We start from the raw sequence: 25,917 nt of genomic DNA, 5'->3' as shown, positions 1-25,917 counted from the left end.
GTCCGTAGGGGATCTATGCTCTTTCTTCGGGGGTAGCCTTAGCTAGGCAGCAGGCTGGGCAATTGCTGAGGAGGCAGGGATGGGCCGGTGAGGTGAGAGAAAATGGTGAAGGAAAAAAGACGAAGGTCAAAATGCAAACTGCAGTGCATATCTGAAGAACATGCAGTGTGAAAATGGAGTACTTTATTCTAGTGCAGATGGAGAGGTGGGAACAAAGGAGGGGGGGTGCATCCTTGCCTTTTGCCCAGGGCCCCAGAATCACTGGCCCTGTTTCTCCTCTGCTTACAGAGTCCTGGCATACCGGATGCTCTTTGTTATCAGAACAGTGACTGTCCAGCGGGGGAAGTTGTGATTTCTGGCAATGGTAAAGCCCTTTCTTGGTTTGATTTAAGTGCCCTTTCCCCTTTGGTGATGCTCCTGAATTCTGCAGGCCCACCACTTGACTCCAAAATCATGGTTTAACCTTCATTTCTCCCTTGTATGACTCCAAAGGTTTATTTTTGCACCACTTTGTTTCCTTTCACCATTTTCTTCAATGAAGTCATGCAATATTATCATTATTTTGTATCAATCGCATGTCAGTGGTAACTAGCATATCGGTGGCATCAAAGTGCCATAAAATAGGTACAAAACACCCCCCATCCCAGTATGAGCAAAAGTGGGTTTGCAAAAAACATAATTTGTTTCTGCACAATGGACAGTTCTGCCTTTGAGAAAAACTTGGATTCCATCTTAAGAGAGGAATGTTACCCAGCTCTTCTATCTGATTTTGTGATTGTATTGTGCTTTGTTTGTTTTATATATATATAAATATTATATATATATATAAATATATATATAAGGAATCATCAGGGAAGCAACTCTAATTTAACAAAAAGGTTATAGCAAAAGGGAGTCAAAAATAAATTAATAACAAACATAATAAGACAAAAGAAATTGAGAACATTGGCAAGGTTTCTTTCCCAGATGCCTTTTTTTTAAAAAAGGAAGCATTCAGAAGGTCCATTGCCAGGGCTTTTTTCCTGGGAAAAGAGGTGGTGGAACTCAATGGTGGAACTCAGGACCGCACAATGATGTCACTTTGGGTCAGTTGGAACAAGGGGGGAGTTTTTCCCTAGGGGGAAATGGTCACATGGCTGGTGGCCCCGCCCCCGATCTCCAGACAGAGAGGAGTTTAGATTGCCTTCCGCACAGCGGCGCGGAGGGCAATCTAAACTCCTCTCTGTCTGGAGATCGGGGGTGGGGCCACTGGCCATGTGACCATTTTCAAGCGGTGCCGGAACTCCGTTCCACCTCGTTCCTGCTGAAAAAAATCCCTGTCCATTGCACTGCCTGATCTTTTTCTCCTTATCCTCGGTCGCCTTGCAGGGGTCAAGACAGGACGCTGCTTGAAGATTGGAGGCCAGATAAGTGGGACATGTGAAATACTTGCTTGGTGTCCAGTAGAGAAGAAAGGCAAACCCAGGTTGGTTCCTATCTGTGCATTTTTTCAATCATTTCAAATTTTTTATCATACGCCAGCTGTTAGAAATACCACTAATCCAAGAAATCCGTCCTTTCTTTTTTAGAAAACTTCTTCTGGCAAATGCGGAAAACTTCACCATTTACATCAAGAATTCCATTCGCTTTCCCAAGTTTAAATTCTCAAAGTAAGTGCTGGTCTCTGTCTCTCTCTCTCTCTCTCTGAAGCTTTCTGCTTGCAGAATTGCTAGCTTTTAGATAGCTTCAGTGAAGATTCATGGATTGGAGAGGTATATCAGCAAATTGACTAATAATAGTGATGAGCTTTTTTCATTAGAACCTCCATATACTGAGGTTAGGAACACACAATAGGATGTCTGGGTGTGTGTGAGGACCTGCATTTGAGCTTCCTAAGGGGTATTTTGCTGCTCACTGCTGGAAACAATATTGGACCCGATAAATCTTTGTTCTGATCCACTTACCCTCTTAACGACAAATCAAATTGTTTCCTGCTCTTCTTTCTGAAATTCTTTTAAATGTTTTTAAACCAACCAAACAATCCCCCTCCTTCTTAAACCTCCCTTTTTCTGTGCCAGTTTTCCATCTGGATGTTTTATCATATTCATACCTCCTAACCGAATCCTTTGCAGCTTCATCCACTGAAGCCTGTCCTAACAGCAAAGGCCACCACGGGCTGTGTGATAAACATTTTGTGGCTCAGAGCTTGCTTATTCAAATGCGTGAAGGTCAGCCTAAATCTGAAGACAGATACAGATTTATAGATATACGCCACTATATGGGTATTGAGCTTATATGGTGTAGTATTGATCAGACTTGGGGCATATATACACATGCGTACACACTGTGTAGAACAGAAGGGCCCAAAGACTATGAAATGAAAGAGATGTTCTTTGTAACATATTTAATGTAGAGAATTAAGTCTAATACCCCCCTCTGCCCAGAAGCTCAGGGGGTCAGCCATTCTTCCTCGCCTCTGGAGTCTATGATTACTTTCTGAGTCCTAGGGGTGCAGAACATAACGTGGAATGGTATTGGCCTATGCTGCTGCAGCATAACAGCTTTGGCTCATGTAAGGTTTGCCAGCAGCTACTCTTTCTCAGGGCATATCTACATTAAAAATGAATATTGGTTTCCTTTCAGTGTAACTGTGGAAGTTGTAGTTCAACAAGAATACAGATATTTTCTGTTAGAGAATCCTCACTCTACATGTAGAACTATCAGCGCTAGTGTTCTCTGTACTGATGGAATTATTGAACTCTGTGGTACTGTAGATAATATCTCCCCAGTAGGGCAGTTCATTGCAACATTGGTAGTAGGGTTGCCAACTTCAGGTTGGGAAATTCCTGGTTATTTGGGGGTGGAGTCTGGGCAGTGGTATCATGCCATAGATTTCACCTTCCAAAGCCACCATTTTCTCCAGGGAACGGATCTCTGTGGTCTGGAGATGAGTTGTAATTCTGGGAGACCTGGAGGCCTCACCTGGAGGTTCGCAACCCTAATTCATAATTAGATGGCTCAGGAGAGCAAACTATGCACTGTTTATTTTTACTCCAATGCAGGACCAATGTTCTGGACACGGAAGACAACACCTATTTGAAAACTTGCCGCTACGGACCGGAGCATCCTTATTGCCCCATATTCCTTCTGGGGAACCTTGTCAGGTGGGCTGGGAGCAACTTTCAGGAAATGGCATCAGAGGTATGGAACTCAGCATTTCCACTTCCTCCCATGTGACATGTCCGCCAGCAGGGCCGGCTCCAGCGTCACCGGCACCTGAGGCAGCTTAAGGCTGCCTCTGTGCGCGCGCGCACCGGACTGCGTGATGATGTCACTTTGTGTGACGTCATCATGTAGGGGCTGGCGTGCACACAGGGGGCCTTCCAGCCCTCCTGTTCAGTTGCTCTACGGGCCAGGTGCAGCCGGCTGCCCTGGCTGCGCCTGGCCCGCAGAGCAACTTAACGGGAGGCTGCCCACTCAGCTGCCCCACACTGCCACCGCTAGCTCGCCCTCCTGGCCAGCAGCGGTGGCAGCTCTGTAGCGTGCACCCCTGCCCCTGGGCTGGTGCCCCTCTGGCGCCTTAGCGTCCTGAGGAGGCGGCCTCACCGGCCTCAATGGGCGGGCTGGCCCTGTCCGCCAGATATCTGTTCTCCTCTTTTAGACAGATCTCCCCTCTCCTTTTTTCCATCTAGTGAAGGCCAAGTCTTGAAGCAGGCATCTTCTCAGGCATAGCTGATCAGAGACTTCTTCCATTGAGGAATCCTATCAATTTTTGTGGCTACGCTGTTATGGGTAGACAATTCCTGTTTCTGACATCACTTCTCTCGACTTGGGATGAAACTACACTGATCTTTTTTTTTTCAGTGTACTAACAAAATATGTTAGAAATATTACTATTAAAATTTGTGTAAAAATGGTGTAAAGATCGAATAAAATTGCCAAAAAGAAACCAATGAAGTTGGGCCTTCAAGGAGCCTGTAAAATAAGGCTCCATCCCATCCTATAGATGTGGATGGTGAGCTTTGTGGAGGGCCACTGGAGGGCATCTTTCCTTGGGGCTCCCAAACTTGAAGCCATACCTGCATCTAGTGCTACTGAAATCATAGATTCCCTCCCTCACACACAAATGTATTAAAAGCCACATTGGTTGCACAGAAGAACTGAGGCGTTACCTTTGGCTTGATTTGAACCCATTTGCCTTCAAAATTTAGGATGTCCAAGATGACGGCCAGTATGGGGGTAGAATGCTGGACTTGTACCAGCAACACCTGCGTTCCGATCAGCTACCTCAAAGAGTTACCATGAAGATAAAAATAGAATAGCCCACACGGTGTACTGCTGTCTTGAGCTCTTTTGGGGAAGGCCAGGATAAAAATGAGATGCACAGGAAGGCTGTGAGCTAAGCAGAGTTACACTCTTCTGAGCTCATTAATGTCAATGGACTTGGAAAGGTGTAACTTTGCTTAGGGCTACGCATTTAGAGTTGCACAGAATTCTTCCTCAGGCTGATATTCAAGAGAAGGAGGGCGGCAAAAAATACAGGTTTTGAAGTAAGGAAAAGAGACCTTTTCTTAAATAAGATGGTGTAGGGGTTAAGAGCAGCAGGACTCTAATCTGGAGAACTGGGTTTGATTCCGCACTCCTCCACTTAAAGCCAGCTGCGTGACCTTGGGTCAGTCACAGCTCTCTCAGAGCTCTCTCAGCCCACCCACCTCACAGTGCGATTGTTATGAAGATAATAATAACACACTTTGTAAACCACTCTGAGCGGCGGTTAAGTTGTCCTGAAGGACGGTATATAAATAGAATGTTGTTGTTGTTGTTGTTGTTGTTGTTGTTGTTGTTGTTGTTATCTTGAAGCCTGAGACATAAAATCAAGATATGACTCCTCACCCACTTCTTCCACTATATTTGACACAATCTGCCAAGAGATTTTTCTACACAAGCCTTGCTAGAAAGTTTGGGTGATGCACAAAAGAGTCTCTCTTGTCAGATGGCTCCAATAGAGGGTTCTTGTTTGTTGTAGTTCTAATTTGTAGAAATAGCTTTTGAGTATTATTCAACAATGTCCGAGTTCTGCCACCTGAAGTGGCCTTCTTTTTGGGATAGGCTCCAGAAACGCACCTCAGGCACTGTGAGGGCAAGCGTGCCACTCTTCAGGGGAACAAAGCAGGGCTTTGGGTGGGAGTGGTACACCCACTGGCCCTACCCTGGAGACGCCCTTGTGTAAAAATGGTGGGAGGCTGAAGCCAGTCGACAGAGAGGACTGTGGGTAAATGGGAGCCAAACACTTGCTGAAAACCTCTCTCTCTTTTGTCAAGGGAGGTGTGATAGGCATTCAGATTGAATGGGACTGTGACCTTGATAAAGCTGCCTCTGAATGCAACCCTCACTATTCTTTTAGCCGACTGGATAACAAATTTGCTGAGAAATCCATCTCGTCCGGCTACAACTTCAGGTAACAAGCACAGTTCACGAGTCTGTGTTTTGTGTGCGTCATGAATATCCCCCTCACGCGCAACGAGTGGGACTGTCTCCAAGGTTCTGCATCTTTTTGCATTCCAGGATTAACTGAATTCTGCAACCTGAATGCATTTTGAAAACCCTTTGCATATTTAACCGTCTTTTGCATAATTCATTTCACTCTATTGGATATTTTGCTTACTTTCTTCTGGTTTTGGTAGCTATGGGGAAGGGTGAGAAGACACACTGGATACTTGGCAGTGGAGGAAAGTGCCATCAGGTTTCAGCCAATTTACAGCAACCTCGTAGGGTTTTAAAGGCAAGAGACATTCAGAAGTGGTTTGCCGTTGCCTGCCTCTGCATTGCACCTGTTGACTTCCTTGGTGGTCTCCCATCCAAGTACTAACCAGGGCCAACCCTTCTCAGCTTCCCAGATCTGATAAGACTGGGCTAGGTTAGGCCATCCAGGTCAGAGTCCTGCCCTTAATCCACTGGAAATCTTCTACCCTTCTCGCTTTTGAGATTTCAGCAGACATCGCTTACCTGCCTTGGGAGACATAAGGGTTAGAAGCTTGCTTTTTAAAAAAAGAAAGCTGAGATTCTCGGGAAGTATCCTAAAAAAACACATTCAGGGCTTTGCACTGTTACAGTACATGGGCATGATCCATAACTGAGTTGCCATATTGGTGGTGGAGAGTGCCCTCAAGTCATAGCTGACTTATGGCGACCCCTGGTGGTGGGGTTTCCATGGTAAGAGACTAATAGTGGTGGTTTGCCATTGCCTGCCTCTGCAACCCTGGGCTTCCTTGGAAGTCTCCCATCCAATTGCTAACCAAGGCTGAGCCTGCTTAGCTTCTGAGATCTGATGAGATCAGGCTCACCTGGGCTATCCAGGTCAGGGTGGGTTGTCATATTACAGAGGAAAATGTTTCTAACTATTGTTCCCTCATCGAAGTATGGACCATCTTAAATCTAGCTGTTGCTTTTCAAACTATATGTTGAGAAATCATATCTGAAATGGAGGCTAAAATATTTCAAAATTTGCCCTAGCAATTTTGCTGTCCTTCACCTTGAAAGCAGGGGGACTTTGATGTGTGCTGAAATCTCTTTCTCACTGATTTTCAACTGTTAGGAAACACCCAAACCTGCACAACGTGGATTCAGACATACCCCCATTCATTCACCCCTAAAGTTGTGTCAGATCAGAACTGCCGCAAGAGGCTGGCTTCATTGGGCTCCTACCAAGGACTATGCCCCGTCAAGGGGTCCACCACCAAGAACCCCACCTCAGCCTCTGCTCTTCCTTCTCCTTGTCGTTTTGGCTTTCTTGAGCACCTTCCTCTGGCCCAAAAGGAGCAAGTGTGTGATGGTGAGTGACGGCAAGGGAGAGCAGACGTTGCTGTTGCCATCTGGTGGCAAGCGATGGCAATAGCTGCTGGGAAGAGCAGCCTTGATCGCAAGGAGAGGAGGAACCCACTGCGGGATAAAAGTCTCAGAAGTGGGTCCGGTTACCCAGATCTGGAGCGGACGCAGTGCCAGACTTGACTTCTGTCAAGTGGAGGGCCTAAGGCAAAGGGTGGCTGAGGCAAGGTTGGATAAGGCAGAGACAAAAGAATAGCTGGACATAAAGCCCTTCTGCTCCCAGGAAGTAAGAGAGCAGCAGAGTCCCTGTGCTGCTTTGACCAGATTTGGATGCCTTAACAGTAGTCAACAGAAATGTCTGCATCAGCCTTCTAAAGTTACTAGTCCACACATTTGTGCTGGCATGGATGCCCACAAACATCAAAATTAAGCTGTGGCATGCTGATGGACGGGGATGGGGGCCAACAGCTGCCAACTCTTACAAGTTTCTGAAGACAATAATTCCTCACCACAAGCAAATAGACAAGGGGCTATTTTCAAGCTGAGGGGTGAACCGTGTATGTGGTCCACCCGCTCAGGCCTGTTGCTGTTAAACAGCTTCCCCTCTGGACTTTAGCCAGAGCTTGACACAGGGTGGATTTCCATCTGAAAACCCACTTTCAAGCTCAGATGAGGCATTGAGAACCAAGCTACAAGTGACGAATGACACTTGCCTGGCAAGTGAACAGACTCCCGTGTATTCCTCCCTGTTCACTTGCCATTCACTTGCTCTCCGCTTGATCAAGTGGAGCGCAAGTGAATGACCAGTGAACAGGAAGGAATACACGGGAGTCTGTTCACTTGCCAGGCAAGTGTCATTCATCACTTGTAGCTTGGCTCTATCTCTCTGGAAGCTGGTGTTTAAGCAAGAAACTCCAGCAGTGTGTCCTTATTTTCTTTTTTAGATTTGCCAAGTATTATAAGGATGCGGCTGATGTTGACTTCCGCACACTGATCAAGGCGTATGGAATCCGCTTTGATGTGATGGTGAATGGCAAGGTATGGGGTGTGTGATTTTTTAAAAAGGGGTTTGTGTATTTATTGTACATACATTCAGAGGTGCACAGATCTGTCCCCTTTCTTTCTTTCTTTCTTTCTTTCTTTCTTTCTTTCTTTCTTTCTTTCTTTCTTTCTTTCTTTCTTTCTTTCTTTCTTTCTTTCTTTCTTGTTGGGAGTCTTTGTGGTTTTGTGCATTTCTGTGACTAGTATTCCTGATATGTTTGTTTTCTTTTTATTTAACAAAAGAATAGTTCTAATAATAACCATATATCTTTAACATCTGAAATTAGATTTTAAAAAATCTGCAACTGGCTTTAACACAAAGTAAAATAGGTTAATACGTCTGGGATCATCACCTGTTACCACAATGATCTAAGGGGTGATGCCTCTTGTGTAACATTCTCTAAAGGGAAGTGATGTCATCATGCAGGCATGGGAGCATATGCACGCTGCACAGTGGGCCGATTTGGGCCCCAAATGGGAGCTCCCCAGGAGGCCTGTTCCCACACCTTCTCCCCCCCACACCAGCCAGGAGAGTGGTGGCGGGGGGGGGGGCAGAGGATGGGAGCAGGGGATCCCCCACCCCCACTGGGGGACAGGGGATCCTTAGCCCTGTCCTTTGCCTAATATCTATGGGACATCCAGAAGTATTGTTCCTTATAAAGTCAGCACTTTTCACCACTCCAGGCCAATGCCATATTTCAGAAGTGCTTAGCAACCCTACATTTCTAAATTCCGGATGAACAATTGAAGGCACTGACCAGAAATTTTTCAATTGAGTAAAAAAACACCCTTTAGTAAAATTTTAACGAAGACAGTCTGAATTACATTGGTTATCATCGTGTTGTCCGTCAGATGCTTGCGGATTGATACCCTCGACCTCTCTTCCAGTATCTTTCCTGGGGCAGATGTCAGGCTGACTGGCCTGTAGTTCCCAGGATCGCCCCTTTTCCCTTCCTTGAAGACTGGGGTGACATTGGCCCCCCTCCAGTCTTCTGGCACGTCATGTGTCCTCCAAGAGGCCTGGAAGATGATTGACACAGGATCTGCAAGCTCTTTCGAAAGTTCTGTAAGCACTCTTGGGTGCACCCCATCTGGCCCAGGGGATTTGTACACATCCAGTATAGTACAGGGCTTCTCCACAACTTCTCTTCCTGTGTCAACCAGCAGTCCCAAAGCCATGCTTTTCATATTACTATCTCTAGGTGAGCCTGTTCTCTCCTTAAGGGAGAAAACCGAGGCAAAGTAGGCATTTAGCCTTTCTGCCGTCTCTGTCTTCCATTAGAGTTTCTCTTTTTCGCCCAGCAATTGGGGTACGGCCCGCTTTACCTTCCGTTTGCTCCTCATGTATCTGAAGAATTTCTTTTTGTTGCGGCGAGCCCCGCTAGCTAGTCTCAGCTCATTCTGAGCTTTGGCCTCTCTGACAGCTGCCTTACAGTGCCTAGGTACCCGTAGATGCTCTTCTTTGGATGTGGTTAAGAGCAGCAGGACTCTAATCTGGAGAGCCAGGTTTGATTCCCCACTCCTCCGCTTGAGGCCAGCTGGGGGACCTTGGGTCAGTCACAGCTCTTTCAGAGCTTTCTCATTCCCCACCCATCTCATCTCCCCACCCATCTCACAGGGTGATTGTTGTGGGGATAATAATAACACTTTGTAAACCACTCTGAGTGGGTGTTAAGTTGTCCTGAAGAGTGTATATAAATGGAATGTTACTATTTTTTCCTTCTGTCCACTTCTTGAACATCTCCTTTTTCCTCCTTAGCTCAGCACAGAGTTCTCTGTCCATCCACATTGGTTTGTTAGATATTCTACCTCATTTTTGTCCTGCTGGAATGGTGATAGCTTGAGCGTGCAACAACTCTTCTTTTAGGAGAGCCAACCCTTCACTCGCTCCTTTCCCTTCCAGCATTCTTATCCATGGAATAACTCTCATCGTACCTCCAAGTTTATTAAAGATTGCCCTACTAAAATCTAACCTGTGAGTTTGGCTACAAATTCTCTGGGTACCCCACAACAAAAGGAATTCTAGGAGGATGGGATCATTTCTCCTTAAGGTTCCCACCACCTTTACCCCATCAACCAACTCTTTCTTGTTGGTTAATATCAAGTCCAGTATGGCTGAGCCCCTTGTCACTTCCTCCACCATTTGAGAAAGGAAGTTGTTGGCCGGGCAGGTCAAGAAGTTGCGTGACCCTGGACACATAGCAGAGTTGGTCTCCCAGAACACATCAGGGAAGGTGAAGCCTCCCATAATTACAAGGTCATGTTTCTTAGATAACTTATTAAGCTGCTCACGGAGGGCAGAATCCACCTCATCTCCTTCGTCGGGCAGTCTATAACAGACCCCCAACCACAATACTGCTTGTCCTTCCCTCTCTTACCTTTACCCAGACACTTTCTGGGTGAAGATAAGTGCAGGCAAAATTGGGACAAAGGGTAGGCAGATCTTAGATTGAAAGCAGAACTCAAGTATGATGGAAATTCTCATGTTATTTCCCAGGGTAATTTGCTGCTTTGGTGGCCAGCCAATCAGGGATCCAAGTCCACCAATAAATTCAAAAGAATATTTGCTTCAGATGAACAATATCCTATTTTGTAGTGAAGTATTCAACTTGTGTCAGGGCTATACCACTTCAGACTGAGATGGGGGCTAACATAAAGGAATAATAATTTGTAAAAACCTTCATATCAGAAATATGCATGCTGGGAGATGTTTTCAGAGCTGCCTGTTATGACCTTTACTTTCTTTGGGGTAGATTTTGCCTTTAATCTTCCCCTTACACCCTCTGGGTAGTTTGCTGCCACCAGGAATATATTACTCCAAAATATTTTATTTAAATTTTCCTTTTGGTAACGTGTTTAAGCGTCAGGCTCCTTCGTGGTTCTATGTGGCCCTGAGGATAGGAAAGGAATATAGCAATGACAGCTACACTGGGATATAACAAAACAAAAACTTTTATTTAGTTAAGAAGCGTATTGGTTTCATAAAAGTAGTTCTCGGTTCTTAAAGTTGCTTCATTTACTCTCATTCACACAGATCTCTTCCAAGGCTTCACACACAGTTAGCCTCTTTCTCTAACTCAGTATTTGTCTCACAGAAATATTAAACCTGCTCAGGCAGCACACAGCTGGCCTCTCTTTCCCTGACTGAGTGTCCTTTCACAAACATGCTCAGTTCAGGTTCCACACAGGTTATATTTATCTCATAAATACTTCAACATATTCAGGCAGCACACAGCCAGCCTGCCTTCCTCTGACTGAAACTTTTCTCCCTTCACTCTCAGTCTCAAACTGCATTCACTCCGCCCACTCTCAGTCATCAACCAATCATATCCCTCTCTTTCACCCCCACTCTTCACCTATCTCACACCAAGCATTTAAAGATACATGCACACATTTACTTGAAATCATTACACTGCCCTTATCCTGTGACGTGTGAGTTTTCTGTGTAAAGGGAATTTTTTGATAATGGACGAACATTCACATTTCCCAACTTGGCAGTTTTAAGTGGGAAAGTCAATAAACTTGATTAGCGCTTCAGTGATGGCTAAACCAAAGCAGTAGTGATTTAAAATGGAGCACGAATCTTACATGCCGTAGTGAACCAGTGGGAAATGGCTATGATGACACAACTTAAAAGGAGAGGCGGTGAGAAAGAAAAAGGATCACTTTGGTCAGGGCTTTTTTTCTGGGGAAAGAGGTGGTGGAACTCAGTGGGTTGCCCTTGGAGAAAATGGTCACATGGCTGGTGGCCCCGCTGCAGTGGGCAATCTAAACTCCCCTCTGTCTGGAGATCAGGGGGCGGGGCCACCAGCCATGTGACCATTTTCAACAGGTGCCGGAACTCCGTTCCACCGCGTTCCCGCTGAAAAAAAGCCCTGACTTTGGTCCTGGTGAAATTGCCAGGACTGGACTCTTGAATCTGGCAGAACTCATCAGACCACAGCTAGGGTCCGAATGCAAAGTTAAAGGTTTGGCTTACACGCCGATTTTTATTTTTTACTTTTCTTTCAGGCAGGAAAATTCAACATCATTCCAACAGTTATCAATGTGGGATCCGGTCTAGCACTCATGGGTGCCGTGAGTACATCATATTCAAGTTGGATCTGGAAGTAGGGCTGCTAAGAGGGAAAGCCAAGGGGTACGAAATTTGAAGGGCCACTGTCACCTTGAGGTCCTAAAGGGCAGAGAAAGATGTCCCCCTTGGTGGGGGGGGGGGTAGCAGTACCATATCACTTGTAGTCAAGCATTTTTTGTGTCCTGAATGAAAAGGGGGGAGCTTTGTCTGGGGTCCCACAGAAGCCCTGGTTGGGACAGACTTGCCCTGATCCAGAGATGCACACACAAAATTCCCCTTCTTCCTCGCAGAGTGGTTGCCCTATTATTTTATTTAGAAGCTTGCAGGCAGTGGTCCCCCCACCATTCCACAATTGCTAAATGAACAAAGCAACCTCCACACTCTAGAGAGCTGAGCATGCTTCAGAGCACATGCGCAGCTGTGGGGGTGGGGGGAGTCCACGCTTTTAAATTTTAAAATGTATATTATGTTGTAACCGTATTTTATTATCTGTTTGTAGGGAGCCTTCTTTTGCGATCTGGTGCTCCTGTATCTGATCAAAAAGAGCAATTTTTACCGAGGAAAAAAATATGAAGAAGTGAGGTATGTTGCCTTCAGATGTGTCGCATAATGGTTTTCAGACATCCCACGTTCCATGTGGATTGCTGTGGCACCCTCGTGTATTGTGTACAGCTGGTCAAATTTTAGGTGATTGGTCTGGCAGTGGGTGAGGTTGGCAAACCTTCCTAGTGCCAGTTTAGTCCCCTGGGGTTCTAGCCACATCTGTTGCTACACGTGCACTGAGCATGTTAATCTTTGGAGTGCCCAGAAACTGAGTTTGAGGGAAGCTTGTCCCATAGGATCTAACTATATTTACCAGGGGCAGTCCCTAGTAAATCACTGTTTCCAGGGCTTTTTTTCAGCTGGAACACGGTGGAACGGAGTTCCAGCACCTCTTGAAAATGGTCACATGGCTGGTGGCCCCGCCCCCTGATCTCCAGACAGAGGGGAGTTGAGATTGCCCTCTGCGCCTGCACAGAGGGCAATCTAAACTCCTCTCTGTCTGGAGATCAGGGGGCGGGGCCACTGGCCATGTGACCATTTTTGCCGAGGCGATTTAAACTAAAAAAAAGTCCCCCCCCCGTTCCAGTTGACCCAAAGTGATGTCATTGTGCAGTCCTGAGTTCCACCACTGAGTTCCACCACCTCTTTTCCCAGAAAAAAAAGCCCTGACTGTTTAAATTTTTGCCTTGTTAAAATTTGATTTGCTAAAGTGGTCATTCTTCAGAGCTTAGACCTTTTTCTTTGAAGCATATGCCCAAAGTGCATCTTGTTAGGTAAATGCCCACACCTGAACAGTAAGAGTCTCTCTACACGAGACGCCTCAGCGCGTGTTCGTCAAATGTAGGGAGATGCAATGTTAGCTGGGAAGGGTAATTTGGAACCACCAGAGATCATTCCTCAGAGGGTTTGTTAATTTCATCTTCACCTCCCGGAAGGCTCTGTCACTTTCACTTCTCCAGTCTAAAACTGGGTGGGATCACAACCAGAGGGCAGCGAGGAGTGGAAATGGGCTGGAGCTGCCTTCCAGAGCCAGGCTTGGACCTGGAAAGGTTATAATGAGCTGAAGTTTCCCTTCTGGCTTTTCACAGCCCCTTCACACAGCTCCAGTGTATAGCAAAGCCTTTGCCCTGCTGCTGGCTGTGTCTTTTTAACCTACCCTTCCTGGCTAACATTGCATCTCCCAACACGTGTTTTTCATGTGTCAGACATCTCACGTAGAGAGACTCTTAAGTGCGTGGCCTGCTGCTTCACACATTGCAGCTGCTGAGGCTTATTTTGTTAACCATCTGTCATCAGTCAATTATGTTTTTTGAAAGTACCTTTCAGCCAAACACCTTCTTGGCTTCTAAATTATTGCTGGAGAGATTAATGCAAGTGCAATCGACCAGGCAGCGCCTGCCACAACATGTAGCGCACTGGAGTGCCCTTGTTTGTTTCATCGGTGAAATGTTGGAGGGTCTCTTGTCCACAAGCACCCATCTTCTCATTGAGGAGTCTCCAGTACGCTTCTGGGTGTTCTGGATAACCAACACAATTTGAAAACGACTGCACTCCGAGCACTGGGAGTGGAAGACGTGAGAAGTATTAACACTAGGGCAACACTGTCCCTTCCGAAAGCCCTAAGTGGACTGGGACCATCGTAGCTGCGGGACTGCCTCTCCCCATATGAGCCCCAGAGGACCCTTTGCTCGAGCGATAAACATGTGTTAAAGATCCCTGGCCCTAGGGAGGCCCGCCTGGCGTTGACTAGCCCTGGCCCCAGCCTGGTGGAATGCTCTGTCTTGCGAGACCAGGGCCCGGCAGGACTCGTTGGCATTTCGCCGGGCCTGCAAGACGGAGCTGTTCCGCCAGGCACATGGGTGATGCTAGGCGGTGCCCCCCCCCTCCTGGGGGTAGTTTAAATTTTATGCCCTCCCGCCCAATGTCACCTCCTGTCCTTCACATAGTTGCTGTAAAATGCTCATGTGCTGCCATGTTTTTCTGTTTTTACATTTGTATTTATAGAGCTGTAGTATATATTTTAAACAGAATGATATGTATTATTTATGCTTTTAATGGTGATGTTGATTAGTTGTGTGGTGTATTTTAACTCTGTTGTGATCCGCCCTGAGCCCACTTGTGTGGGGAGGGCGGACGATAAATTGAAGAAAATAAATAAATAAATAAAACACTGTCCTTTCCAAAAAATGGCACTGCAGGATAATCGCTTGAGAGAGCATTCCCTCTGCTGCCCCCAAATGACTGTTGCAATCACTCTAGAAGCAGGGAAAATATCAGCACCCAAGTCTTAAGTGAAATGGTCTCCTGGCTCATCCTCTGTAACGATGCCAAGCCTATGGAACGGCCAAAGTATCTCACTGCAAAAATTGCAGGGTTCATGACCTGGTGCTTTGCCCATTGATTACACCAAGACTTGGAGAACTTTGAAGAGGAAAAGATTGTATTCCAGGAATAAAAAGGTGCAGAGTTTCAAGCCAGTAATAACACTCTGATCCCAACCTAAAACGGCAGGGAGGATCTTTTATACCTCTTGGTTCATTCTGAGTCAAAGCCCACTTTCTTGCTGAGACAAAAGGTCCATCCTCTTTTCTCAGCTCTAAGAGCCAAGCTACAAGAGACGAATTACACGAGGAGGAGCACGTGAAGGGAGTCGCAATGTTAGCCCGGAAGCTGAGTTTTAAAAGCGATCAGAAGGCTTTGTTAATTTCCCCTCTCTACAGAGCCAGGGAAATTGCTGCTCAGAGGGTTTGTTCATTTCCTCTTTGCCTCCCAAAGGCTCTGTCAGTTTCACTTCCCCTTTTAAGAGGCAAAGAAGAAATAAACCTTCTGAGCAGGGATCTCCCTGGCTCTGCAGAGAGAGGAAATTAACAAGCCTTCTGATCTCTTTTAAAACTCAGCTTCCTGGCTAACATTGCGACTCCCTTCACGTGCTCCTCCTCGTGTAATTCGTCTCTTGTAGCTTAGCGCTAAGTGAAACTTTCCCACTTCTCTAACTGGTTTCAGCCAGTAGTTGTTTACTGCTTCTGGTCTTGCTGGCCAAGCATTTCTCTGGACGGTTACATTCAAGGCCAGGCAAAAGCTGCTTTGTATTTCAGGCTAGCAAGAAAAATGGCTGTGCTTTTGCTCATACTCTGATCATTTTAACTGACCGTCAGCTCTTGATATGAAGCAGGGAATGGGTCAAAAGGATGAGCTGCTTGTGCAGTCTGTAGAGAAAAGAGAGCTTGGGTTCCCCAGAGAAATATCAGGACCACAGAATTGGACCAGGCAAAAAGGAATCATCCCTGCAGCACATAATTAAAAAAATGCTTTGAAATGTTAATTTTTTTAAAAAAACAAAAAACAAATCCACATTAATAAACTGATTAACTCAGTGGTTTCCCAGTTTTCTCCCTCTCTTCCCACTTGACCTGTCTTGCAGAATTCCTGAAACAGAAGCACTGGGTGTTGCAGAGGCCAACGTTCTTGGCTGCCTGCAGAAATTGCACATGGATTGGCCATGCTTGCTGGGCCTTGCGATAGCCTCACGATAGTCAAGTTGTCATTGCCAGATCTAGCTATTATACAAGGGAGGGGAGGGAGTGAAACCCAGGCACCTGTATTTGCTTGGGAATATTACACCCTTTCACAACAAATCTTACCATAATCCATGCTACCACAGCTTATGTCGGTCAATCAATGGTCAATGGCCAGCACAAATCTCAGAATCACAAATTACAAAAGAAAACTCAGCCATAATAGCCAAGAAACAAAACAGTATTGGTTTATTTTAAAAAGGTAAAGGTAGTCCCCTATGCAAGCACCGAGTCATTGCTGACCCATGGGAGGACGTAGTATCATGACATTTTCTTGGCAGACTTCGTGTTACGGGGTGGTTTGCCATTGCCTTTCCCAGTCATCTACACTTTACCTCCAGGAAACTGGGTACTTATTTTACTGACCTTGGAAGGGTGGAAGGCTGAGTCAACCTTGAGCCGGCTATCTGAACCCAGCTTCCTCCAGGATCAAACTCAGGTTGTGGGACAGAGCTTGGGCTGCAGTACTGCCACTTACCACTCTGCGCCACGGGGCTCATATCAGTTTATAAAATTTAACTAAAATTTAGATTCAGTGCATATGATTGCCTGGCGAATCTTGTGGGCCACTGCAATGTTGTTATCCTCCCTGAGCCTGCTTGCGGGGAGGGCGGAATATAAATACGATAAAATAAATAAATAAATAATAAAAGAATTTTGCACAACAAAATTGATCGATTGATTAACATCCTACAGCAAATTATCTATCTATCCATCTAGTACTGCTCCTATGGCTATTGCCTTAAGCAGAAATTAAAAAGATATCATGTCTTGATATCTTGTCTTTGATGTTTAATTATTGCCCCTATATATTTTGTCACAGAAAGAGGAACGGAATCATTTGTGTCCAATAGTAACCACGTCACGTGGGCTCTCATATTAGGTAGTTCCATATTTTTAAGTAGAGGGATGATTAAGCTAGCCCTCAGCTCATTAAATATGGGGCACTCTATAATCATGTTCCGTGGTTTCAGTTTTATCATATGGGCATCTGTATGTTCTGTTGGCATACGGTACTTTCTTGTATCTGCCCATCGAAACTAACGAGGGAAGGGCATTCATTCCTACCAACGTAAAAGCTCTTCTGAGTTTTGGTACTGTCAGATGATAAAAATACTTCAGCAGTACAACAGATTAAAAGCTTCACCCAGCTATGTAAGGCAGCACACTTCCTCTTACCTTTCAGGGTTGCTTCTCTCAAGAAGCCACGATACGGTTCCAAGAAATCCCAGGGTTTCCCTGAATACAGCTTGAAAAGCACTGGAACCAAGCTTGCAACCTGTCCCATTTTTTCTGAAATGTACAAAACCATACTGACCTTTTCCTACTCTGCTTCTGTTATTATGTCAGATCGAGCACAAGAAAGCCCTTGCCTGAAACGACGCTCAATGGGAACCAGAGAGACGACTCTTTGTCCAGCATGGACCAACTGAGACAATTGCAGAATACAGAGACCTAGCCTCGAGGCCATTGGTTGGAAAATGCGCCCTGCAATGAGTCAAACAGCCAATTAAGAGGCAACTTCCATGGACCCCTGGGGGAGGGGGAGGCCAGAATTCAGAGGTCCACTTTGGCCTTGCCAGCGTAAGTGTTCCTTGTTTCCCAGCTGAGGACATTCAATGGTACCCTGGCCCAAAGACATCTGTGCTGGTCAATACAGAAGTTTACATTTTTATACAAACTCAGAAGCCAAAACCATGTGTATACATTAGTGTGATGGAGATGCAGAAGTAAATTCTGTGTAGCCATCTGGATTGCAGGTCTCAGACTGCCAATCTTGCAGCTGGTCCGAGAGTTGCCATTTTCAGACACAGCTAGCCTTTACTGGGGAAAGGGGGAAGCAGTGGAAAACTGGACCAGAATCAGTTGGCATCCTGATGGAGGGCGTACGTCAATCATCCAGGTGCTTTCAAGCTGCTCACTCTTCCGTCCTCCGCCTGGACTAGCCTACTTTTAAATGGATAACCTTGAACAAACGGCTGATTTTGTCCCACGTGGGATCTGACCTCTGAATCTAACGGCTTTGTGACTTCACTCTTTCAATGGGGTTGGCGAAAGATATGTCCTTTTTTTGCACTGGCTGCAAATTTACATCTCCAAAGAGAGAGTCTGGACTTTTTGCTCTCTAAAGAGATATATGAAGTTAACTTTGGACATCTATAAAAGGTTTCAGAGCCTGTCCCTGCAGATGGAAAGTCACTGGAATTAAGAAATGCATACATCTACATTGGTTTTACTCCTGGCTGCTGCATCTTCAGAAGGATTGGCGGCCAGCAGCTACCCTAAGTAGCATCAGGTGCACTTGCTGACACTTGTGGTGTTTAAGAGGCACCCTAGATCGGTTCTGTGAGTAGGTGGGTCACCCAACGCAATGTGGTCACAGAGGTGGCGCAGAGGGGTTTGCAGGAGATGGAACGGAGCCTCACCTCGAGAACTTACAAACTGCTCGTCCAGTCTTCTGCTGTTCCAAAAGACACCACAAGGCAGCCTGCCTTTACCTCATTTCCTGGATTCAGTCACTGGGAGGTATATTCTATCCTTCTGTTTGACTAAAGCTGAAGTGGTGGTTGACTTCCAGATCTTCAGGAATCTTTTCCTTATGGATTATTTTTGCCTTTATCAACAATATGTCCAGTCTTTGTTTAGCAAAATCACTTGTTTGCATATTTAACTGCTGGCCAATTAGATTTTCTTTGTTACTAGAAGTGGTCAGATGTCAGACTACACCTGACTAGACCCACGTTCAATACCCCCAGGACACTGGATGATTATGTGCTATGTCATTCTCTTTTAGCCCAATCTACCTCGCAGGGGTGTTGTAAGGAACAGAGGAGGAGAGAACAAAGTATGTTGCTGTGAACTCCTTGGAGGAAAAACCCAATTTTTAAAAAGTTTGCAAAATGTCTATTGTTCTGACAAGTGGGACGGCAGAGGAAGGACATGGATGTTGCCGTTTCTACTGGAGGATGCAAAGCGTATCTGTCCACAGAGGGACATTACATTCCTCTATCAGACTACAGTCACTGAGTACAACACATTGCTTTGTTGTAAACAACAAATGGATGGGAGAAAGTAATAGGTTCCACCCCATTGAGGTGGGAGTTAAAACCTGCTTTCTGCTCCTGGCAACCCATAATTAGATATCAAACTGGCTCCAGTTTCACAGACCTCCCCTGCAAAGCTCCCATTTTGCTTTTGTTTCTTGATCGCACCAGAATGTGACAAAATCTTGCAAACTGGTCTTTACACATGTACAGTATTTATAGACAGGATGCTGGCTGTTCTCTGGAAAAAATTATAGCCAGCTTCTGAAGAACAGATGTCAACAGCTGGATGAAAGGTATCCACATAAATTATAAAGTGCCAACTTTTTACATATATTTAAATACATATAATTAAATTGCATGAGCCATGCTATGATCCACTACAAGCAAAAGGCAGCTTACAAAGAAAATGTTAGCCATTTACTGCTTTAGGCAGAAAGGCAGGTTGGAAATTTTGAACTATCTAATGATTATGTGAATAAGAAAAAGTATTAAAATTATTTTTAGAATGCCAACTTCTTTCTTATTACAGCAGTGTTAAGTTTAGCTTACTGTGAACAAAATATCCAGTGTACATATCTTAGCTATATGAGATGCTCAAGTATAGTTTGGCAAAAATATTTTATATAGGGCTATATCAAATATTTGCCTTTTTAAAAACAAAACACACTGACAGCGCTTTCTTTTGTTGCCTAAAACAGTCACATGGTGAGCCCACCCAATCAGGCATCGCATAGCAAATAGGAAGTCATTTCATTTTCTGCTTCTAAATGGAGTGCTGGTAAATAAAGGAGTGCCATAAAGTTGCTGAATGAGGAAGCATTTTTCAGCTGTTCTGATAGTGTTCACGGAAAGCAGTGTGCAATTTTGATCTAGCCCTAAATTTATGTGCAATAGCTAATGAGTGCTAATTTAATGTATAGGACGTACTGTAAATATAATGTAATGTAAAGGCTTCAAATCTGAAGTCATAGCAAAGGTTTAAAAGTATGCATATGTGTGTAGTCAAGTGAGTGTGTATGTATGTAGTCAAATTAGTCTGAAGGCTTTTAGCAAAGGTTAACTCTTAGCTCTGTATCTTGGAAACTCCCAGTTGAGCTATATACCTAGTTGTTAGACTGACCAAAGATTGGGGCTGTGACTCAAAACCCAATAGGGCTATTTTCTGACACTGTCGCAAAGTGAACCTTAATGCGAACCAGGCCTAGCCCTGAAACCTGTTTTTAATGCCAAGGGTTGGTAGGCATAATTTGAAAGATGTAGTAAAAAATACGAGGCGCTGACCATGTGCAAAGTGCATGTCCCTCACAGCTAACTAAACACAGCTTGGAACTAAGGAGCGAGGCCTCGTCGGGGAAGCACATGCACCAGTTCAATGCCAACATGTGGAAATTAAGCAGCCTCGATACTGGTGGTGGACTGAACCTACAGTGGAGGGACCTGCCCTACGCCATGCCTGGGGGAGCCTAACACTTGCAAAGCATTTCATACAAACCAGAACAGAGCCAAGTCCTGGATGCAGTTTGGGAGTCGTCGGGCACTGGATTTGTCATCTCACTCTGCAGTCTATGACCCACGTTCTCCGCAAGGAATGCACTTTTATAAAACCGATGCACAGACAAGACTTGAGTGTTTTTTTGTGTTGTGTACTTACAAGGTAGCTTGTGTCTGTATTGCCAAAGGGAAGGATCCCTGTGTTTGCAATAACCATGCTGGTGCTTGCAGGCACCCGAGATCTATGTAACTTGAATACAGATTACTGTGAACTGAATTGTCAGCAATGTGTTTTGGTTCTGGTTTACTTGTTGGGGGTTGGTTTTCTCTTACAGCTGTCTTGTTTTTGACAGGCTTGTGAAGCTTCTTGCTCTTGGCTCTGTTTGTTATTTGCCTAGGATGGTTTTTGTGGTCTTGCTTCCATTCCTGAATGTTCCAACGTGTGAGCACAATGAAGGGCATTGGCTGGGGCACAGGGAGGCCACACGGCAGGGGAGGTGGCACTGGGCATTAGTGGCAAAGCTGCCAGGAAAGGCAACAAGATCTCCTTGCAATAGTGGCCTGAGAGAGGCCTCTGGGAGGTTCCAAGCAAAGGATGAAGGAAACCGCTTGCATCTCCCTCTGGAGAGGTTTGACTGTGGCCCCTCACCTGACCTTGCCAAGAGAAACGGCCAAGACATCTCCCTGCTCTTCCTGGTTGGAAAAAAGCAAGAGCCCCCACGCCAAGCACTTCTACAGAATGTCAAGATCTGGCTCTGTCACAAGGGCCAAGAACATGAGCCATGAACAAATGCATCCTTAGTCTCTACTGAGCAAGAAGGAGGGTAGACAGAGAGGAGGGAGTGGAGGGAAGAATGTTCCTGGCATACCTACGAGGAAGCAGTGGGTCTGAGTAAACATGCTTGGGGCTGTGCAGGTAAGAGCTTTCACGTTAAGCACACTCTTTTACTCCCATCCCCCTGTCTGTATCCTGGCACAGCAATGCCGACTTGCCCCTTACTGGATTACTGAGAGAGAAGATACGAAGAGTTTGGGTTTTCTGATTTTATATCATGCCTTTCTTAAGTCATAAATAAAATGACAGCTGCTGTCCAAACCTCCTAAGGTTAAGGTGATGCCTCACAATACACCTCTAGTCCTGAGCTTGGTGAGGGGAAGAAGAAAGGAAGGGGTGGGTGCGGGGGGGAAAACAAAATTCAAACTTTTTTGCATTTCCTTTAATTAGAAGGATTCTACAAGCTTGTTTTCTGACATAAGTTATAGACAGCGTGAGCAGTGCAAGGGATGGATCACCAACCTCCCCTCGGTAAATGGTTTGGCAGCCACTGCCCCACTCCACTGGAACCATTCACGCTTGGCGCACTCTGCCTCCTAGTAAACGTGCACCATTCCATACAAGAAAGTCCAAAAGAGGATGTACGTGAAGAGACCTCCGATAAGCCCCCCGGTAAAAAGGGGCCGCCGAGATTTAAAGTACTTGCTCCACCGCCGCCCGGCTTTGAGGACCAAAAGCACTGACAGCAGGACGGAGGCCAGGAAGTAGAAGATGAATCCGTGCAGGCCGGTGAGGCCGAGGATCCCTGCCGTGGCTCCTGAGAGGGCAGACACCGACGTCCTACAGTAATCCAGGATGGCGGCATTCCCTCGGACGGCTGCTTCACTGATGAACTGGGGGCCTTCCCGCTTGGCCACAACGGCAGCCATGGCTTCAGAGTCTGGCTCCGACGGCGTCGCTTTCAAGGTTTCTGTTTTTTAAAAAAATCACTAATTCAGGCTGGTTTCTTGAGGACAAAGTCATTAAACATTACAACTGATTGTTGGCTTTGTGTCTTAACCCAGGCCACAGTTTAATAATAGAAATATGACTTTCTCCAAGCAGACAGAAAGTACGCTGTCTTTTATATAATGAAAACCACAACATGTTCTTTGATCATTTGCAGCATATTGTCATAGGAACATTCCCAAACCATTTGTTCTGGAGCAAACACATTTCCCAGTGGAGCATTTCTCAATACTGCAGTGTGCAACAGCTTCCAGCTGTGTGCATGGATTTAGGATTTGGGACACTAATTTGACAATTACATTAGGATGGAACAGAAGAGGACTTATCTGACCCACTTTAGGAACCATACGCAGAAAAAAGAACGGGGGGGGGAACAGAACAAAGGAGTGTCTCTTCTTTCCAAATGGAACTTGAGAAGTGAAGTGGGTTCCAGTCCAAGAGTACAATCCTATGCAGTGCTACTCCAACTGAAGCCCATTAAAATCACCCGGCATATACTGAAGTATTTCAGCACAGAACTGAATAGCAAATTGAGTGTGGGGAGACAGTTGTCCTACACATCCTACATGGACCAAGTGAAGTCCTCATTCAAGGGGACACCCACCTATCCCGGCTTTGGCTGGCATTGTCCCCATGTACCCCTCGAGAATCCAACCCAGTTTTAAAATCGCTGCTTTACTAAGAAAATACATTAGTTAAAACCATCATATTAAACTGGTATAAAGAATTAACACATTGATTAACTGTACAGAATAGGGAGTCTTTTCCTGGTATTTTCCATGGTTCTCAAACTCATGGAAAAAATATCACAAGGTTATTAAAAGAAAAGTAATTGTCACACTTCAAAGAAGTTGACATATTGGAGCAAAGACAAAAAAGATTCCTTTGGCACCTTAAAGACCAACACGTTTACTGTAAAGGCTTTTTACACTATAATCAATTTATTAATCTTTAAGGTGTCACTGGACAGCTTCAAAAAAAGCAACCATGTCGGAGCCTTGCTGCAAAGACAAAAAACAAGCATTTATCACCCTCTGCTGCTGTCTATTCCAGTTCACACAGCACTACTCCACAGCAGTTACATTCACATGCTTAACAATGCATTTAAGGGAGCATTTTAGAATGTACTAGATGGGTGGGGAGGGGGGAAATGATAAGATTTTAGGTACTTTAAAAATGAATGGCAGTCAGCATAGCACAGAGGCTAACTGAATGCATTATAACCCAGGAAGCTGCTGGTTTGAATCTCACCTCTGCCATTAAATCATTAGGTGGCCTTAGGCAAGGAACTCTAACCAAACTATCTGCAAAATGAGGAGGGGTGATAATGCTGGCATGCTTTATAGGGCTGTTGTGAGAATTATAACAGCAATATAGACAACGTACAAAGGATACTGGAAGTTATATTGCCGAAGGCTTTCACGGCTGGAGAACGATGGTTGTTGTGGATTTTCCGGGCTGTATCGCCGTGGTCTTGGCGTTGTAGTTCCTGACGCTTCGCCAGCAGCTGTGACTGGCATCTTCAGAGGTGTAGCACCGAAAGACAGAGATCTCTCAGTGTCAAACTACAATTTACATTATCATGTAAAGAGTGGGCAAACCCTCTGGGCCTGGTTCTGGTGCTGATAACAGCCACACAGTACCCCAGAAGCTCTCCCAGAGTAGTATGCCCCGCCTGTTTATACCAGACTCACAGGTTTCAGGGTTCTTAGCTGGAAGCCCTTGTGCACAGCAGGCAGACACTCAAGACACAGGAAGGATAATTATTTATTAGCTCAAGAGAACAGTCAAATTAACAATACTCACTCTTGAGGCAAAGCAATGGCAGTAAAAAAAAGAGCTTGACCTAATCTTAGCTAAAACAAAGCCCACTAGACAAATAGGTACCCAACCTCCATGCTCCTGTGATTCAGCCTCTTCCTCCTTTCTTTTCGATCCACCCCGCCTTTTCTTAAGCCTGGGGGAGGAGCCGCCTAATCAAGGACAACCACCAGGTGCACTTAATTAGCCACTTATCCACTGTTCTAGACATCCCCCCCAATTCTCCAACAGGGTTGTTAGAGCATGGTGGAGAATTCGAACCAATTAGGCAAGATAGCCTCCAAACATATAACTGCAGCATACAAGTGAGCAGACAACATAGGTTATCAATACAAAGGTCAGCAAATTAAAATACACAATTAAAATATGGCAGGAATACAAATGATTACAAACTGCAAATTACAAATAACTGGATTGTTCAGGATGGATTCAGCCTCTTCCTACAGCCACACAGTACCCCAGAAGCTCTCCCAGAGTAGTATGCCCCGCCTGTTTATACCAGACTCACAGGTTTCAGGGTCCTTAGCTGGAAGCCCTTGTGCACAGCAAGCAGACACTCAAGACACAGGAAGGATAATTATTTATTAGCTCAAGAGAACAGTCAAATTAACCATACTCACTCTTGAGGGAAAGCAATGGCAATAAAAAAAAGAGCTTGACCTAATCTGAGCTAAAACAAAGCCCACTAGACAAATAGGTACCCAACCTCCATGCTCCTGTGATTCAGCCTCTTCCTCCTTTCTTTTCGATCCACCCCGCCCTTTCTTAAGCCTGGAGGAGGAGCCGCCTAATCAAGGACAACCACCAGGTGCACTTAATTAGCCACTTATCCACTGTTCTAGACAGTGTCCCAACGGGGATACAGCTGATTGGCGATCAGATTTTATGCCCTCATAGGAAGAATTACCTTGAAAGGGGGGGGGAGTCTTTTCTCTTCTTGCAGACTCTGGTCCATCTTGAGCCCCGTCTTGCACACAATACCACCTAATTCCATTGAATACTCTACTGCGCATCCGGTATTCAGACAGCAGGCTGGGCTGTAGCCCCTTCATCATACCCTGAATAATTCCCTCCCCTTTTGCACTGAGCTCTATAGGACCAAAAATATTATCTATTTTGTGTATTTTCGTTGGTTCTAACAAAAAAGGAATTGCAAAACCTTCAGAAAAAAACTCTTCTAAGGAACAACACGATTGTTTGCCAAACACAGAGAAGAAAAGAGTGAGAGTCCAGTAGCACCTGTAAGACAAAATGTGTGGTAGAAGAAGTGAGCTGTTACTCATGAAAGCTCCTACCCTACCACCAATTTTTTTCGTCTTAGAGGCACTACTGGACTCTTGCTCTTTTCTACTGCTACAGACAGAATAACACGGCTACCCATCTTCATCTATTGCCAAACAAATGTGAGTGAGACGGGAAGCTTCACCTCTCCCCCACTGCGATGCCGCCACGACTATCACCGCTTCCCCTCCAGCCCATGAATTCCTCTCACCTTCTTTTTCCTGCCCGGGCCCGACCGAACAACAGCCGCTCCGCAGCCCACCTTACCGGAAGTAGTATACTCCCGCCATCTTGGATCGGAAAGGCCGTGGGGAGCCACAGGAGGCGTGGCGTTAGTCTCCAAGCCACCGACGTCATGTTTCCGTTAACTTCAACGGTCCGCTTCCGGTAGCCATAGAAACTCCGCTCACCTCAGCACGCCCCTTCCGGTCTAAAACGGAAACGGCGTCCTGTTCT

General features: G+C 45.5%; 2 protein-coding genes across 3 annotated transcripts in view; one reads left to right on the top strand and one right to left on the bottom strand.

The window, feature by feature from the left end:
* The window catches only part of P2RX5 (purinergic receptor P2X 5), a 33,784-nt gene extending 16,287 nt beyond the window's left edge, over positions 1-17,497 (top strand). Inside the window, exons 4-12 of the mRNA XM_055001592.1 lie at positions 289-364; positions 1,369-1,465; positions 1,569-1,649; positions 3,042-3,180; positions 5,301-5,437; positions 7,749-7,842; positions 11,857-11,922; positions 12,420-12,502; positions 17,389-17,497. Of these exons, the coding sequence (XP_054857567.1) occupies positions 289-364; positions 1,369-1,465; positions 1,569-1,649; positions 3,042-3,180; positions 5,301-5,437; positions 7,749-7,842; positions 11,857-11,922; positions 12,420-12,502; positions 17,389-17,497 (882 nt within the window). The remainder of the gene's footprint in view (positions 1-288; positions 365-1,368; positions 1,466-1,568; positions 1,650-3,041; positions 3,181-5,300; positions 5,438-7,748; positions 7,843-11,856; positions 11,923-12,419; positions 12,503-17,388) is intronic.
* Positions 17,498-21,767: 4,270 nt separating this feature from the next.
* Positions 21,768-25,787, bottom strand: EMC6 (ER membrane protein complex subunit 6). Of its 2 annotated transcripts, none has more exons than XM_055000998.1 (2): positions 25,673-25,787; positions 21,768-22,321 (listed from the first exon to the last, which is right to left on the bottom strand). In XM_055000998.1, the coding sequence occupies exon 2, from the start codon at positions 22,278-22,280 to the stop codon at positions 21,948-21,950; it is 333 nt and encodes a 110-aa protein (XP_054856973.1). In that variant the 5' UTR covers positions 22,281-22,321; positions 25,673-25,787; the 3' UTR covers positions 21,768-21,947. The 2 variants fall into 2 exon arrangements, with proteins under 2 accessions (XP_054856973.1, XP_054856974.1); XM_055000999.1 differs by lacking the exon at positions 25,673-25,787 and adding an exon at positions 23,746-23,857.
* Positions 25,788-25,917: the final 130 nt, after the last annotated feature.

Source organism: Eublepharis macularius, chromosome 17 (assembly GCF_028583425.1).
Source record: "Eublepharis macularius isolate TG4126 chromosome 17, MPM_Emac_v1.0, whole genome shotgun sequence".
Taxonomy (NCBI): Eukaryota; Metazoa; Chordata; class Lepidosauria; order Squamata; family Eublepharidae; genus Eublepharis; species Eublepharis macularius.
This window is presented reverse-complemented; position numbering and strand designations above follow the sequence as displayed.